At 70.4% G+C, this 16953-nt stretch overlaps 1 protein-coding gene across 1 annotated transcript; it reads left to right on the top strand.

Moving 5' to 3' along the window:
• The first annotated feature begins 631 nt into the window (after positions 1-631).
• PTPRN (protein tyrosine phosphatase receptor type N) lies at positions 632-15042 on the top strand. Its single transcript, XM_090046219.1, is given in 25 exon segments — positions 632-814; positions 3797-3847; positions 3983-4096; positions 4301-4391; positions 4623-4748; positions 4930-5125; positions 5465-5804; positions 5937-6047; positions 6198-6232; positions 6469-6594; positions 6596-6714; positions 7395-7481; positions 7584-7663; positions 7974-8038; positions 10545-10757; positions 10847-11059; positions 11700-11847; positions 11998-12071; positions 12482-12559; positions 12724-12843; positions 13103-13269; positions 13897-13950; positions 14112-14176; positions 14352-14425; positions 14513-15042. Coding segments are annotated over 25 exon segments (2925 nt in total). The 5' UTR covers positions 632-708; the 3' UTR covers positions 14585-15042.
• The last annotated feature ends 1911 nt before the right edge of the window (positions 15043-16953 follow it).

Here is a 16953-nt window from a genome sequence, read left to right as displayed (position 1 = left end):
AGGCGAAGCCCAAAGTGTCCCGGGCTGGGGGAGCTGCCCCCCCATCCCCGCAGCTGGCCACGGGCCGGTGCATGTGCCGGGGGGTGTGGCTACCACCCCAACTCTGATTGGTTCTCCTGTAAGGGGCGTGGCCCTACCCTGGGAGCTGGCCTCTGATTGGTGCTGGTAGCAGCTGCTGTTCAGGGAGGGTTGGCATGAACTAATCAGGGTACCCCGGACCTTGGGGGCGGGGCCATGCAAATTAAGCTATGCAAATATGGCATCCTTTTAGTTGGGGAGAGGTGCTAATCAAGGCAGAAGGGACCACGCTGCGCCGGGTGGGAGGGCGTGGTCCCAAAGGGGCGAGGCGGCGGGAGGGGCGTGCCCTTCATTTGGCCAGTGATTGGTCCAGCCTGGGGGGGTGTGTCCCAGTCCCCAGGTGTGACTCCAATGCGGCGGTGGGCGGGGCTAGCCAAGCCCCCGCCCTGCCATTGGTCCGTCCTCCGGGGGCGTACCCCAGCGCCGGCTGCTGATTGGCTCCTCTACGGGGTGGGGCGGGACTCCACTGGGGACCGCCCTCCCGCCGGGGGGCGTATCCCGGCGGCGCGCTGCTATTGGCTGCGGCGGCGGGGGCGGGGCCGGGCGGGGCCGGCCTCAGTCGAAGCCGGACCCGCCGTGCAGCCGGGACCGGGGTCGGGACCGGGATCGGGATCGGGGCCGGCCCGGAGGATGGGGCCGGGCACCGGGGCCGGGCGGCGGCTGCGGGCGCTGCTCTGCCTGCTCCTGGCGCTGCGGGCCGGGGCCGGGGCCGGGGCCGGGGCCGCCGGCAGCCACGGTGAGCTCGGGATCGGGATCGGGATCGGGATCGGGCCCGGGGGGGCTGCGTGCTGCCGTCACCACGTGCGTCACGGGTCCCCGCTGCCTGCGTCACCGCCGCCCCCGAGAGGCATCCCCGGGGGCTACGGCGGGGCTGGGCTGGGCACCGGGGCGGTGGGGGGCTGCTGGGCTGGGCAGCGGCGTCTGGGGCCGGAGGATGCTGTGCCGGCGGCGGGGGGATGGTGTGCGCCGGGGGGCGCTGGGAGGGGCAGGAGGATGCTGTGTTGGGGGCTGGGCACCTGGGGGTGGGTCTGGGGGCAGGAGGATGCTGAAGCGGGGGGCTGGGCACCGGGCAGGCGGGTGCTGTGCCGGGGGGTTGCGAGCCTGCGGCCGGTGGGGGCGATGGAGCCCAGCGCCCCGAGCAGGATGTGGCCTCAGCATCCCTGGGGCCGTGGGGTCCGCGCTGAGCGCCCTGTCCTAGCCCCTTGCCTGAGCCCGGCCGGGGCCCAGCACGTCGGGGGCAAAGGCGGCCCCCCTCACCCGCGAGACGGCCTGCTGGGCACCGGGCGTTCGTGTCCCCCGGCCGGGCCCAGTGCGGGGCCCCGGGGTCTGCCTCGGGGAGCGCCGGCCCGGCCGCGCGGCGCTGTGCTGGGGCCAGGTCGCAGCCCTGGGGGCAGGAAGGGCGACCTCCTGGGCTGGGAGGGGGCCTGCTCCTGCCCTGCCCTGCGCCAGGGGCTGGGGCTGGGGTGAGAGGACCTGGACCCAGCTGCGAGGTCCCGGTCTCCGGGCCCAGGCCCCCCGGACGTCTCGGGCGTGCGCGCGCGTGTGCAGCAGGGACCCAGGGTCCCGCAGCCCTGCGCCGTGCAAGAGCCCCGGCCCCGTGGGACCGGAGCCGGGGTCTGACACGTGGCCGGACCCGGAGCAGCCCCTCCCCTGGGGCTGCCCCTGCCCCCTGTGGCCCCCCGGCAAGCAGGCCCATCCCCATGGTGGCGGGGCCGGCCTGGGCACACCGGCCCCCGGGCTCCCATGCTGGGGCATGGCCCCGCCGGGACCCCCGGGCTGGGGAGGGAGGGCCCGTGCAGGAGCCGAGGCCGCAGTGCCGTGCCCCCCGTGTCCGCGGGGGTCTCCGTCCTCCGGAGGCCGCTGACTCACGCTGCCGCCACGGCCTGCATCTGCCGCTGCCGGTGACTCACAGCTGCGCAGCGCCGGCTGCTCGCCCCCCCGCGCCCCGCGCGCACCCCGCAGCCCGCGGCTGCCCCAGGCGCTGACCCCGCGTCCCTGCGGCTGCAGGTGCTGGAGCAGACGCCCCCCGGGCGGGATGGGGGCCTTCCCCACGGCGGGGGCCGGGCCGCCCGGGGGAGCGTGGTGCTGGCGAGGGTCCTGCAGGCAGACCCGTCTGGGGCTGGGAGCGCAGGCCGTGCCCCTCCGTGGCGGGTCTGGGGGCTGTCGCCGGGGTCCAGCCCTGCTGGGCACCGGGTCAGCCCGAGCCTGGCGTCTGGGGTCTCCCCGCTGCTGCAGGTGCTGGGCACGGCCTGTCTCCAGTCTCCCCGGGAAGGGTGGGGGTCTGCCGGGCTGCCCTGCGGGTGCTGGGGTCAGGGGGTCCCCACAGCATTTGGGGGGGCGACAGGCAGGGCCTGGCTGCTGCATCCACCCAGGAACCGGAAGGGCTTGCAGGGAGCGTGGGGGCAGGAGACCCCAAGGGAGCAGCTAGGCAGCCCCCTAGTCCCCCTCCCCCCGCTGGCCCCGGTGGCTGTCGGGGGGGTGGCATGGGGAGCTTTGCAAGGCTCCTTGGGGCCCCTGCCGGCTGCTCCTGGAGCCTGGGGGCAGCACGCGACACCCCCGGGCACCCGGCCCGGGCAAGATGCTCCTGCTACCGGCCCCGGTCGCTCCACCCGGGGCGGACACGCGCCGTCCTGGGGCTCTGGGCGTCGCCCCGCGGGGGCAGCCGGGGGGCCGGAGCCCGGTGTGGAGCTGGGTGAGCGCCGGCTTCTGCTCCCTGGGCCCGGCAAGCGCGGCGTGGGGTGCCCAGTGGCCGGAGCTCGGCCCGAGTGCCGCACGCCGGAGCTGAGCGGGGGCCGTAGTGGAGGGGGCCGGGCGGCCGGTGCGGGGTGCGGGGACCTGCCAGGGCCCGTGGGAGCCCGCTGACGTCCCGGGCTGGGCCAGGACACCCGGGGCACCGAGAGCCTTTAGCACCAGGCGCAAGGGCGGGGGCGGGGGGGGGGGGGGGGGGGGGGGGGCTGGGCCAGCCTGTTTCCTGCTGTCTGGAGCCGGGGGCCGCGGCTGCAGGGACAGGAGCCGCCGGCCCTTGACCCCTCGCGGGGCCGGGGCTGCACCTCCCGGCTGGAAGGACGGAGGCTGCGCTGGGGGCGCCACCCTGCTGCCCCCCCGGGGCTGGTGGGACCCCGGGCGCCCGGCCCAGCGTGGCTGCCCCTGTCCGGGCTCCCAGGGTCCTCCCACCCTGCAGCGATGGGGACCCCAGCACCCCCCTTTCCCCACCTCGAGCTGGGCCTGTCTCCGCCCTGGGCCGAGTCATCGGCGGCTGCTGACGTAGTTGGATGAGCGGGGGGGGGGGCATCCACCAGACCCCTTCCCCCTGCCCCGTGTGGGCCAGCTGGGGGGGGCAGCACCCCATTTTCACAGAGCCACGGGGTCACATCCAACCCAGGGCAGGATCAGCCCCGTCCAGACCAGCCTGCGACACGCCTGACATGGCCCCAGGCATCGCCCCCTCCCCCGGGATACAGGGGGGTCGTGGCTGCCAACATCCTGCTGCTGCTGCTGGGCGGGGGGGGCGCTGGGGGAGCCCAAGCCCTGCAGAGGGAGGGGAACCCCCCCCCCGGCGGAGCCAGGCTGAGCAGGGGGAAATCCCTGCTGCCTGCAGCCCTGGGGTCCCGCCTCGCTGCCTCCTGCCCCGGGCCGGGGCTGGGCTGGTGTTTCTGGGGCTGCCGCGGGGGCCCCGTCCGCCTGGGCAGCACTGAGCCCCGCTCGTCCGTCTGTCCAGGCTGCCTGTTCGACCGCCGGCTCTGCGCCCCGCAGGAGGTCTGCATGCCCGGTAAGGCCCGGGGGGCGGGATCCCCGGGAGCCGCGTCTGTCTGCCCGCGCCACGGGTCTTGGGGCTCGGCCCCTGCAGCTGGAGCCCCCTCGGGTGCCCGCTCAGCCCGACCTCCCCCGCCGGCTGTGCTTGCAGACGGGCTGTTCGGGCAGTGCCAGGCGGGCGGGGGGCCCGACCCCCCCCACTTCCAGGTCACCTCGGCTGTGCTCCGGCGCCTGCAGGACGTCCTGCGGCACCTCATGGGGCAAGGTGAGTGCGGGGTCCAGGGCCCAGGGCTTGGGGGCCCACGCTGCAGGGAGGGCACGATCCTGCTGGCTGCTGAGGTTGGCCAGCGTGGGGCTGGGATTGGGGCCGTGGTGGGGGGAGGGCAAATGGTGGGGGGAGTTGGCGGGGTCTGCATGGGGACCAGACCCCCCATGTAGCCGGGCTCTGATTGGCTCCTGTCCACGGCAGGGCTGTCGTGGCAGGATGACATCACCCAGTACGTGATCTCCCGGGAGATGGAGCGCATCCCGCGGCTCCGGGACCGCGCGCCCGAGGAGAGGTAGGGCCGGTCGCCCCGCGGGGGCAGCCGGGGGGGCTCCTGCCCCCTCTCCCTCCCGCCTGCCCCTTCCCTGGGCTCGGGCAGCTGCCGGGGCACAGCGGCGTCCCCGGGGCACGGGGCCATCTGGCCTGCGCCTGCCCTCGGGGTCCCTGATCTCTGGGGTGTCGGCTGATCCCGGGAGGCTCAAGAAAGGCTGAAGCTCCCCTGAGCCGGCTGCCGACTTCCCCGCAGGGTGAGCAGCCGGCACGGGGGAGCTGGGCACAGGGCACGAGCTCCCGGCCTCCAGAGCAGGCAAACTGAGGCCCGGCCCGGGGTGCGATTGCTGACCCCGGGCATCTTCGCTTCGCTTCTCTCTGCGTGGGTCATCGGGGTCCCGGCTGGGGGTCTGGGAGGAAGAGCGGCGTCATGACCCCCCAGCACAGCACACAGGGCGTGGGGGTCCAGCAGCAGCTGCCTGGGCGGGGAAAGCTGGGGGGGGGGGTCCAGGCTGGCAGCGGGGGTGCAACCACACCCCCCGGCCCTGCCCCTCGTCCCCCAGGCTGGTGCCACACCCCGACGTGCCGCGCAGGGCCCCGTTCCCGGCGCAGTCGGCCGAGCCCTGGGGGCAGCGCCCGGCCCCCGAAGCAGCGCCGCGCCTGCCCCCCGCCCCGCGCTACCCGGAGCACCTGCTGCTGCCCCTGTTGCCCGAACTGGGCTACGAGGGAGCCCTGCTGCACCCCTACTCCTACCGCAAGGTGAGGGCCGGGGGCTGCGTGCGCGGCTCCGAAACGGGGGTCACGGGACGTGGGTCTCGGGGCTGTTTGCGGGGTGGGGGGTGCCCGGGTGACCCACAGACCTGCTGTGGGGCAGCCCCCGGCCTGGAGGCAGCCCCCTCCACCCCAGAGCAAGGGGCTCTGTGGCACCAGTGTCTGTGCATGGATGCACGCGTGTGTTTCTGTGCACGTATGGATGCGCGTGTGAATGCGCACGCATGCATGTGTGTGTATGCGCGTGCTTGTCGGGGCGCTTGCGTGGGGGCTCTGGGGACTCTGCTGGGCCCTCCCCGCCACGCTGACCCTGTGCTTGGCTCGCAGTTCGGCTACCAGGACACCCCGCGCCCGCTGGGCCCCTTCCCGGGTGACACGGCCGGCCGCAGCCCCGAGGCCCCCGCGCTGCTGGGCAGAGCCCCCGGCCCGGTGCCCCCCGCTGTCTTTGGGGCCAGCCCTGTGCCGTCCTACGGGGCGCCGGCGGGGCCGGAGGGGGGGCCTCTCTTCCAGGACCTGGGCATGCTCTACCTGTCCAGAGAGATGGGCGCCCGGCCGGGCCCTGCCCGCACCGGAGCCCGGCGCGAGCCGGGGCACCCCCAGGGTGGCAGAGACCGTGCTGGGGAGGAGCATCTGGCTCTAGACCCCCGCAAGCCCCCCACGGAGCCAGGTAGGCACCGGGACCGCCCTTTCCCCACGGCTCCACCCTTGCACCCCACGCCCCGTTGCTGGGGGTCCCGTCCACCCTCGCCCCCCTTGCTGTGGGCCTGGGGCCAGACCTGGCACTGACCCTGACTCCCAGCAGATGCGGCCCTGCGGAAGGTGCTGGTCAGCTACGGCCTGAGGCTGCAGGACCTGACCCCCGAGCAGGTCAGCACCCTCTCGGCCCTGCTGCAGCTGATCCAGAGCTCGGGTGAGCGGGGTGGGGACAGGGCTGGGGGGAGAGCGGGTGTCCTGGTCCCGGCAGCCGGCTGGTCTTGGGGGTGGGAGGTGTTGCCCTTTCCTGGGACTTGCCCCCTCAGTCCAGACAGCCAACACGGGGGGGGCCTTTCTCCCCTGGCAGGCGGCTTTGGCCCCACGGCCCTGGACGCAAAGCGGGTGAGTCTGTGCTGGGCCGTGCCGTGGTCTGGTGCCCCCGGGACAAGCGGGGGTTGGGGGGATGCCCAGGAACACCTTCCACCTCTCTCGGGCCGTGCGGGGCAGCCCTGCAGCTGGGGCAGCGGGGCTGGGGGCTGCCGGGCCTTGCTCGAGCTGTCGGCAGGATCCGCAAGCCCTGGGGATGAGCAGTGGCGGCTGAGGCTGATCGTGCCCCGGTGACCCATGTCCGGGTTCAGGTGACGGAAGGGGAGATGCAGCACGGCGAGGAGCCGGAGCCGCCAGCCTCCACCCCGCCACCCCCCCGAGACCGTGGCCTCCCCTGCCCCGGGGCTGCCCACGGTGCCAGGCCATGCCCTGCCCTCGCCGCACCCTGGCCTACTGGAGAAAAAGAGCTACGGAGATGTGCCAGGGCGCACTGGGGCCGGGGCCCCGATTCTGACCCGGCCCCCCGAGGAATACGGCTACATCGTCACCGACCAGAAGTGAGTGCCAGGCTGGGGGCACGGGGGGCACCCTGCCTGCTGTGGGGTACCCAGAGCACTCACCCCGGGGTTCGTCCCGGGCACAGAGACGCACACGTGCATCCCCTTGCATACATACATGCACCTGTGTGTACCTTGCGTGCCTTGTACACGTGCCCGTGCTCCACCCATGTATGCACTCAAATGCCCATGGCCCGCACCCCCCTGTACCTGCGTGCCCATGCACACACTGTATGCATTACACACACGCCCATGCATACTCTCTGTACATTGCACATGTGCCCGCACCCCTTTCACTTGCACAGACATATCTGTGCATACCTTGTGTGCATTATACATGTGCCCATGCTCTCCCTGCGTGCACACATGTGCCCGTGCACACCCAGCATGCATTGCATGTGCATGCACACACATGTACGCTCTCTATAAACACAAGTGTCTGTTCAGCGGCTGAGCCAGGGCTGCACTGGGCACATGCGAATGGCATCTCCTGGCCCAGTTGCCACATGAGTGTGGGGCTCCTGCCGCCCGCCCTCCCCGTCCTTGCCGCACACGGCAGGGCACTCTGCTGTACTCTGCTCTGCGGAGCCAGGATCCACCTTGGGGCTGCTCTGCTTTCCCGCCCCCCCGGGGGAAGGGGCCATGAGCCCCCCAACCCCGAGCCCATCACTGCCCCGCAGGCACCTGAGCTTGGGTGATGGCATCCGGCTGCTGGAGGTCCTGGCGGAGCACGTCCACCTCTCCACCACCAGCTTCATCAACTTCAGGTGAGGGGCCCGTGGCCGCTATCATGGTGGGTGGGGGGATGCCCAGCCTGGCCCTGCCCCCCCATCACCATGGTAACTGTTGCTACCCCCCCCCCCCCCCAGCATTGTGGGCCCTGCGCTCACCTTCCGGCTGCGGCAAAACCCCCAGAACCTGTCGCTGGCTGATGTCGCCGACCGGGCCGGTGAGTTCGGGGCAGGTGGGCAATGGGGGTCTGGCCACCCCTGAGGTGCTGGGGGTGGGGACAGAGGGAGCTGGGGGCCTTCACTGCCTTGCTCCCAGGATCAAGGCCACTGTCCCACCGCCCAGCCCCCTGCGGGGGTCTCAGCCCCCCCCAAAGATGATGCCTGGGACCCCCAGCCCAGAGAACCAAGGCCCATCTGGACCAAAGCAGGTGGGGGCCAGCAGGGCTGGGTCTGGAGATGTGGGGGGGGAATGTCCTGGGGAGTCAGAGGTCATGTCCCCCCTGCCCTGACCACCCCCCCCCCCTCCAGCACTGGCGAAAGCGGAGATGGAGGCCAAGCTGGGGCTGCGCATCGTGCAGATGGGCGTGGGGCAGGTAAGACCTAATGAGAGGTCCTAACAAACGAGGGAGGCCAGGGCTGTTGCCAGGGCACCTGCACCTGTCGGGGGCCAGGGGGGCAGCACCAGCTGGTGCAGGAAGCCGTCCTGGTACATGTGGCACTCGTGGCAATAGCGTGTTGCAAGTGTGGCTGCAGCCAGGTGGTCTTGCGTGTGCCAGCGTGTTTGCTTGCGGAGACGGGCGTGTGCTGTCGGGAGGACGAGGCTGTGCCCGGGGGGGCTGTGCGTGGCGCTGACCGTGGGGGTCATGGTGGCAGGTGTTGTGGCTGCCCTTTGTGGGGGTTGGGCGCCACAGGGTGAGTCTGGGGTAGCCCATGGGGCATGTGTGGGTCAGAGGCTGGGTGTGCCAGGTGGGAGCAGCAGGGCCGGGTCTGGAGATGGGGGGTCGGGGGGAAAGATCCTGGGGAGTCAAAGATCATGCCTCCCCTCCCTGACCACCCTTGGGGGGTGGGGGCTGCATGTATGGGAGGGTGCATGCATGAACTTGCATGTGGGACTTGTGCAGGTGTGTCCCTCTATGTATGTGGTGGTGCATGCATGTGCAGGGGAATGTAAATGCATGTTCAAGCGTGTATGTGGGGTGTGACTACTTGTGGGGGGTGTATGGCAGGGCGCATGTGTGTTGTGGGGGGCCGATGTGCAAGCACGTGTGTGTGTGTGTGTGTGTGTGTTTCATAGTTTCTAGGGTCGGAAGGGACCTGAGCAGATCATCTAGTCTGATCATCTAGTGTGTGTGTTTGTGTGAGAGTGAGATGGCTGCTTTTGGGTGTGGGGGGCTGCGCATGTGTGCATGCAGGTGGGGTGCATGTGTGCCCATGTGTGGGGGGTATGCATGTGTGGGGTGCATGCAGGTACTTGCTCATGGGGGCATTGTGCAGGTGCATGGGGGGGTCATGCATGCATATGCACATATGTGGGTGTGCAGGCACGTGTGTGTGGGGGGAAACAGATGCACATGTGGGGACTGTGGCAGCGCTCCGGGGGCTGCCCTGGAGGCCTGGGGGGTGGGGAGAGGAAGGGTGGGCCAGGAAGGGAACCCGCCCCGTCTCCATCAGCAACATGTGGCGCGGTTGCCACGGCAACGCCGTGTGCTGTGACAAGTGGCCGTGGCTTCAGGAGATGACGGAGCCAGAGGAGGCTGAGGCAGCTCCCGGCCTCCTGCCCTGCCTGGCCCAGCTGACAGCCCCCCGGGGCAGAGCAGGGGGCTGAGCAGGCCCCCATGACCCCCCCACTCAGCCCCCCTTGCATGGGGGCCCCCGCGCCTGCTGCCCAGCTCCGGCGCCTGCCATGGGGCTGCCCGGGCCGCGCCCACTGCCACCGCAGGGCCCCAACTGCAGGTAACTGCCCCCCTGCCCCTGGGCCCCGTGCTTCTCCCTGCCCCCCTCCAGCCTGGAGCCGGGGGGAGCTGCAGTCTGGGAGACCGAGGGATGTGCCCAAGGCCAGGTGGGGAGTCGCCGGCAGGGCCAGGGAGTCTGCCCCTGGCCTGCAGGGCTCCGTGCTGCCCCCCGTCCCTGTCCCCGTCCCCGTCCCCGTGGGAGAGCCCAGCTGGTGCCACTTGTCCCATGGGGGCACTTCCCAGCCAGGGGCACCCTCTGCACAGGGGTGGCAGGCGGCTCCATGGCCGCGCACGGGGGGCTGGGTGCCATCTCTGCCCCAGCCGGGCTGGACACGCAGCGGAGACCGGTCCTGCAGGCTCAGGCGCCTGCCCTGGCACAGCCTGGGGGCAAGGGGGGGGCTCCCGTCCTCCCAGCGGGGGACTGCAATGCCTGGGATGGGCTGTGGGCGGCTGCAGGGGCGTCACGCGTGGAGCTCAGTGTGTGTGCCCCTCCTGGCACGGCTGCTGCCCATGCATGTGGGCCAGGGGTGGCCATGCCTGCTACAGGGCTCTGCGGTGGCACGCGTGTGCACATGTGTGTATACACTCCCATGGGAAGGGGGCAGAGGGAGGCACTGGCTGCAATTGGCTGCTCGGGGTTGGGCTGCCTTGGCTGTGGGCGGTGGTTGGCTGGTTGGGGTTGGGGCACTTCCGGTCGGTATGCTGTGATTGGCTGCTTGGGTTTGGGGCGCTCCAGGCTATGGGGCATGATGCACTGCTCAGGGTTGGGGCACCCTGGGCTGTGGGCTGTGATTGGCTGCTCAGGGTTGGGGTATCCCAGGTTGGGGGAAGGGAGCAGGGGGCACCAGGGCTCACCCCACTTTGCGAGGGAGTTGCTGGCAGCCCTGGTGCTGCCCCTTCGCCAGGTGCCCCCCTCGCCTCCTTGCACCACTGCCTGCCATGCTTGGAGAGATGGAGCCCCTTTCCAGGGGCACCACCCGCAGGCAGGGCTTGGAGGGGTGCCCCGTGCCCCCACACAGCCTCCACCCTAAAAGCAGCTGGCAGTCGCATCCCCTGTGCCCCGCACCCTGGGGACCCATCCTGGCCCAGGTGCTGGGGGGGGGGGGGCGTCCCTGGCCACCCGCTGACCCCCGTCTCCCTCTCACAGCGCAACGAGGTGGGCGCTGCCCCACGCCCCGCGGCCCTGCCCGGCAGCTTCCACTCGCTGCTGCTGGCCTTCGTGGGCCTGGCGTGCGCAGCCGGCGTGGGCGTGGCGGCCGCCGTGGCTGCCTGCCTCCACCATCACGCCAAGCGGCGCGAGAAAGAGCGCCTGGTTGCCCTGGGGCCCGAGGGCGCCGCCGACACCCCCTTCGAGTACCAGGTAGGGTCGGTGGCTCATCCCCCACGCCGCGGGCACGGCTCCCCACGCCGGGTCCAGGAGGGCAGGGCTGAGCCGTGGCCTCGTCGCAGGAGCTGTGCCGCCAGCACATGGCGGCCAAGTCGCTGTTTGGGCGGGCAGACCCACCCGCGCCGGCGCCGGCCGAGACCTCCCGCGTCAGCAGTGTCTCGTCCCAGTTCAGCGACGCACCGCAGGCCAGCCCCAGCTCGCACAGCAGCACGCCGTCCTGGTGCGAGGAGCCCGCCCAGTCCAACATGGACATCTCCACCGGCCACATGATCCTGGTGAGCCGCCGCGTGTGCCTGCGTGTGCAGCGCCTGCCCCTGTTGCTGGTGTTAGACCCGCTGCAGAGTGCATGCGTGCGTGTGTGCGTGCCTGCCCCCTGCTGCTGGTGTCGCAGAGTGCTTGTATGGGGGGGGGGTGCACACGCATGTGTGTGCCCCCAAGTCTCTGTCCCTGCTACTGGTGTCAGACCTGCTCCAAAGTGCGTGTGTTTGTGCGTGCACATGTGTAAGCAAACATGTGTGCACACCGGTCTGTCCCTGCTGCCCTGTGCTGGTGACGTACCTGTTCAGAGTGTGCGTCTTGTTGCTGCTACCGGCTGGTGGTGTTGGACTTGCTTAAGCGTGTGTGTGTCTGTGTCTGCACATGTGCATCTGTGCACGTGTTCACATGTTCCAGTCGGGATGTCAGGCCTGTGCCAGAATGCACGCCTCTGTGTGGGTGGGTGGGTGGGTGATTTCACCTGTGTGTTTGTGTACATATGTGCACATATTCCTGCTGCCCACAGCTGGGGATGTCAGACCTGCTCTAGAGTGTTGGTGCATGTGCGTGTGCATACATGTGTGTGCACGTGCCAGTCCCTGCCCTAGCACAGCCCACCGCCCCTGTGGCTGTGTGTGCTGAGCAGCGCTGCACCCGCAGGCCTACATGGAGGACCACCTGCGCAACCGGGACCGCCTGGCCAAGGAGTGGCAGGCGCTGTGCGCGTACCAGGCTGAGCCCAATGCCTGCTCCATCGCGCAGAGCGAAGCCAACCTGAAGAAGAACCGGCACCCTGACTTCGTGCCTTGTGAGCACCCTGTGCCCGCTCAGGGGCTGGGGGCTGGCCAGGCACTGCTCCCCGGGGGGTCCTGTGGTGGGCTGCAGGGGGCCGGGCTGCCCCACTGGGGGGGCTGGGGTACGTGTCCTGCTCATGGCCCCCCTCCTAAATCGGTTGCAGATGACCACGCACGGATCAAGCTGAAGGCCGACTGCAGCCCGTCCCGCAGCGACTTCATCAATGCCAGCCCCATCGTGAGTCCCAGCCGGCTGCTGCCTGCAGAGCGCTGCCCACAGACCCCTTTACCCACAAAGCTGCCCTGCCTGCCCAGAGGCTCCTGCCCCTGGGAGCTGCCCTCCCCTGCCCCCGGGAGCCACCAGCCCCAGCTTGCCTAGAGACTCCTGCCTCCATGCTGGCGTGCCTGCAGACCCTGGCCTTGGGAGCTCCCTGGAGACCCAGCACTGCCTGCCCCGTCGGGCTCCCTGCACGTGCCCTCGTCGCGCGCTGGGGATGCGGCTGAGGCTTGCGCGGCCTGGCTGGGGTCACCCTGCATGCACACAGGCCAGGTGTGCACACACGTGCCCCGTGACACACCAGCTTCCCTGGTCGCTTCCTGCCCCCCACAACGCCCTGGTAGCATCTGACATGCCATGTCTCGGCGCAGATCGAGCATGACCCACGGATGCCGGCGTACATCGCCACGCAGGGGCCGCTGTCCCACACCATCGCTGACTTCTGGCAGGTGAGTAGGGCTGGGGCACGGACGCCAACACCCCCGGCTCTGCGCTGTGCCCCCCCTCCCCCTGCTTGGAGCCTGGCCCCAGTGCCCACGTGTGCCGGAGCAGGGCAGCTCTACAGGAGAGCCCAGCCTCAGCGCCCTGCCACGGCCGTGTCCCCAACACGCAGATGGTGTGGGAGCACGGCTGCACGGTCATCGTCATGCTGAGCCCCCTGGCCGAGGACAGTGTCAAGCAGTGTGACCGCTACTGGCCCGACGAGGGCTCGTCCCTCTACCACGTCTACGAGGTAAGAGCGGCGGGGGGGGCTGGGGCCACGGGTTGGGGTTGGGGTTGGGGTTGGGGTGGGCACAGGGCTGAGCAGGAGGGCTGGAGGGGGACAGGGCCAAGCTGAGGGCGGGGCATGGAGCCAAGCCGGGTGGGCCTGCGGGCACGGAGCCATGTGGCAGGTGGGCACGGGCCTGTGCCAGGCGGGCTGGGGGCACGGAGAGCGGCACAGTGCCGTGCGGGGCTGGGAGCCGTGGCATGCCTGTAACCCCCACACGCAGGTGAACCTGGTGTCGGAGCACATCTGGTGCGAGGACTTCCTGGTGCGCAGCTTCTACCTGAAGAACGTGCAGTCGCAGGAGACGCGCACGCTCACCCAGTTCCACTTCCTGAGCTGGCCGGCCCAGGGCCTCCCCGCCACCACGCGGCCCCTGCTCGACTTCCGCAGGTCCGGGCGCGGCGCGCGGGCACAGCTCTGCAAGCTGAGGGCCAGACCCTGAGACCCCAGCTCCCCTGCGGTGGGTGGGAAGAGTCCGGCCACCAGGCAGGACCGCCCGCCCGCCCGCCCCTCCCCTGCCCCCACGCGCCCAGCCCGTGGCTCTACCTGTCTCGCGGCTGCCGGGGGCATTTTTGTGATCTGCAGCTCGTGGTCTGGGTCCAGTTGCATAGTCACAAAAGTGATCGTCGGCGGCCGCGCCTGCTGCCAGACCGTGCCTGCGCACCACCCCTGCTGCGGGCTCCTCCGCTGGCCGCCACGGGCCCCCCCAGGCTGTGCCCTCTGCACCCTATGGGGCCCCTACAACCCAGGTCCAGCCACGACAAGCCTTTGTGCCCACGCGCCCACAGTCTGGGCTAGCAGAGTGGCTGCCAGTCCTACCCAGGGGCCATGGCCCCAATCCCTGCCCCCCTCGGGGAGGGCTGGTTGCCCCCTGGCCCAGCCACCCTGCCGTGGCTGAGACGGACCCTGGGGCGATGGGAGTGCTCAGCCCCGGGGCAGCCAGGCAGGTCGTGGCGCCGGGCTTGGAGCCCAGGGAAGGCGCCGGCCCCACTGATCGGTCTCCTCTGCCCCACGCAGGAAGGTGAACAAGTGCTACCGTGGCCGCTCCTGCCCCATCATCGTGCACTGCAGGTAACACCTGCCCGGGGGGCACGGCCGGGGTACGGGAGTGCGGGAGAGCCTCACGGCTGGCAGCTGTGGCTGGCCCGGCCCCTGCTCGGGACCAGGCTTTTTGTCCGGCGGGTCAGCAGCTCGTGCCTGCTGGTGCCAGCGTCCATCTCCATGTCTTCCAGCGATGGGGCCAGCAGGACGGGCACCTACATCCTCATCGACATGGTCCTGAACAGGATGGCTAAGGGTGAGTGCCGTGCCTGCCCTGCCCAGTGCCCAGCCCCTGAGACCCCTGCCCAGCACCCCCAGCCCTATCACGCTACCCCAAACCCCCGTGCCTAGACTACAGCCCCCCATGTCCGTGCCCTGCGGGCCTGGGTCTCTGCACCCATGTCTGCCCCCTGACCCCGCTCTGCCCCCAGGCGTGAAGGAGATCGACATCGCGGCCACCCTGGAGCACATCCGCGACCAGCGGCCCGGCATGGTGCAGACCAAGGTGAGGGTGTGGGGGCGAGCACCTCCGGGGGGGGGCTGGTGCAGTGCTGCCCCCGCCCGGCCCCACTCACAGCCTCCCTGCCCCCAGGACCAGTTTGAGTTTGCGCTGACGGCTGTGGCCGAGGAGGTGAACGCCATCCTGAAGGCACTGCCACAGTGAGGGGGCCACCATCGCCCTGCTTGGACCCCCCGATCCCGCCGCCGTCCCTGTGTGACGCTGTGTGTGTGCCCACGCCTCCCCCATCGCCTCCACTGCTGCCCCCCCAGGGCTGGGCCGGGGTCTCCCAGGCTGCCTGGGGCAGGGGGCCACACTGGCGCTCGCCCCGACCCCCTGGGGCAGGCGTGGGCTCCTCCACACGTCTCGGGCCGTGTGCACGTCTGAGTTTGCATGTTGCCAACGTGGCCCCTGCCCCAGGCAGCCTGAGACCGGGGGGTGGGGGGTAGGGGCAATGGGCTGGAGAAGCTGCCCCCTCCCCCGTGTTCTGCCCCCCCCCTCCCCCCGTGGTTTTGCCCCCTCCTGTCACGTGAGCAGCAGAGGAATTTCTAGAGAAATCTATAATTTTGTATCTTGACGTCAATAAAGTTCTTGTGTCGCGTGTGTGCAGCCGCAGCCCTGCCTGGCCTGGCTCCTTCGGGGGGGGGTCCGGGGGGGTCTGTGCACCCGCGCTGCGCAGCATCCAGGCCTGGGCCGTGGGCGAGCACTGGGCTCTGCTCCCTCGCGCTCTGGCTGCTTTGGGGGGTGGGCAGGGATTTGCCCCCTGCTCACCCTGGCCCAGCTGGGGGGTTTCCCCTCTCTGTGCAGCGGGGCACGGCCTGGGCCTGGGCTCTCCCCGGTGCTCACCACCCCCCCCAGCAGCAGCAGGACATTGGGCCGCGGCCCCCCTGTATCCCAGGGACGGTGTCGTTCGGCTCCAAAGTCGCACACGGGGTTTGTCTGGGCAGCTTTGGACGGGGCTGATCTTGCCTTGGGCTGGATGTGGCCCCGTGGCGCTGGGATCACCCCCAAACACTCCTAGGAAGAGGCATCTGTGCTGCCAGGCTGCTGGCCTCGCACGCTCCCGCGGGCCAGGGGGATCGAGCCCCCTGAGGCGGTAGCCCAGGACCCGGCAGGGAGGAGCCCGGGGCAAAGGCAGCTGAGAAATACCTTGGCCAGGAAGACCAGGCCAAGGCGGCCGTGGGCAGGCTGCGGTTGCATCGCTGGCTGCTTCTCTCCAGCTCCCCCAGGGCTTTAATCACCTCCAGGTTTATTGCCTCCATCCCCAGAGGGCTTTAAATGAGGGTCACTGGGGACCGAGACAAAACCCCAAGGTGATTAATGAGCCTGGAGACCTGGGGAGAAACACAAGGGACCGATAGCAGATGCCTTCGCCGTGGTCTCGGGGAGCGGCCAGGCCAGGCCAGGCCACGCGACCCTGCAGCGCCTGCGCGCCGGAGCGAGAAGCAGGGCACGGACAGGAGGAGCTGGGGGGCCTGCAGCGACGCAGCGGGGTGATGGAGACAGGGGCAGTTCGCGGCAGGGGACGATCTGGCTTATCCAGGAGGGATGGTGCCCCCTCAGCAGGCCCGCAGACGACCCCAAGCTGGGGGGTCGTAGATACGCTGGAGGGTAGCGCTGGGATTCAGAGACCTTGACTCACCGGGGGACTGAGCCAAAACAAATCTCCTGAGGTTTGACAAGGACAAGTGCGAAGTCCCGCACGGCGGAGGGAGCGATCCCCTGCACCGGGGCAGGTGGGGGGGACGGGCTGGGCAGCAGCTCTGCAGACTATTTGATGTCCGCTTGGTTCGCGGCAGAGGCTGCTCGTGGCTGGGGGCCGCCGTCGGTCAGCGGCCACGTGAACTCGGTCCTCCAGAGCCCACGTAGGGGCCCGGAGACGGCCCAATGTTACACCCTGATGGGGCTAGTCCGTGACAGAAGCCGGCATCGTCGGCCATCGGCGTTCAGTGCCAGCACCCAGCACAGGAGGACACCAAGTAAAAATTGGACGGGGAATCCTCGCCGGCGTCTGGCGCTCGATGGTCCAGCGGTTCTTAAAAAGGGTAAAAGCTTAAAAGCATAAAAGCGTGTAGTAAAAGCTAAAAGCCTTAAAACCACCCCGGGGCCGCCACTGGGAAGGGCGACCAGCACCTTAAAAACACCGATAAATTATGGGGGACAACAAAAGAGAAAACAGGGTGTGCTCGGGCGGGTCACAGGGTCAAAACGAGCGCTCCCCCGGGGGCACCGAGCAGACACCCCGGGCGCGCCCAGCGGCTCGGGGCCGAGGGAGCTCGCCGGCGGCTCTCCCAGCGGTGCTCCCCCGGAGATGCGCGAAGGACACCGAGGACAAACGCCCCGAGGGCGCCGGGAGCCCTCCCGGCCAGAGCCTCCTGCCCGGGCCGCCGGATGACGAGCCTGGCCAGCGCCCGGAGGAGGTTGCCCAGGAGGGCCCGGGCCTTGGCGGGCGCCGGATGGGCTGTGCCCAAACCAAAAGGTGCGGGGAGACGTGCCGCCAGAGCCTGAGGAGCAGGCTCGGAGGAGGAGGTGCA

Source organism: Crocodylus siamensis, chromosome 4 (genome assembly GCF_052110815.1).
Source record: "Crocodylus siamensis isolate JL-2025a chromosome 4, ASM5211081v1, whole genome shotgun sequence".
NCBI classification, from domain to species: domain Eukaryota; kingdom Metazoa; phylum Chordata; order Crocodylia; family Crocodylidae; genus Crocodylus; species Crocodylus siamensis.
Note: the sequence above shows the minus strand (reverse complement) of the source record. Positions and strands in the feature narration are given on the sequence as shown.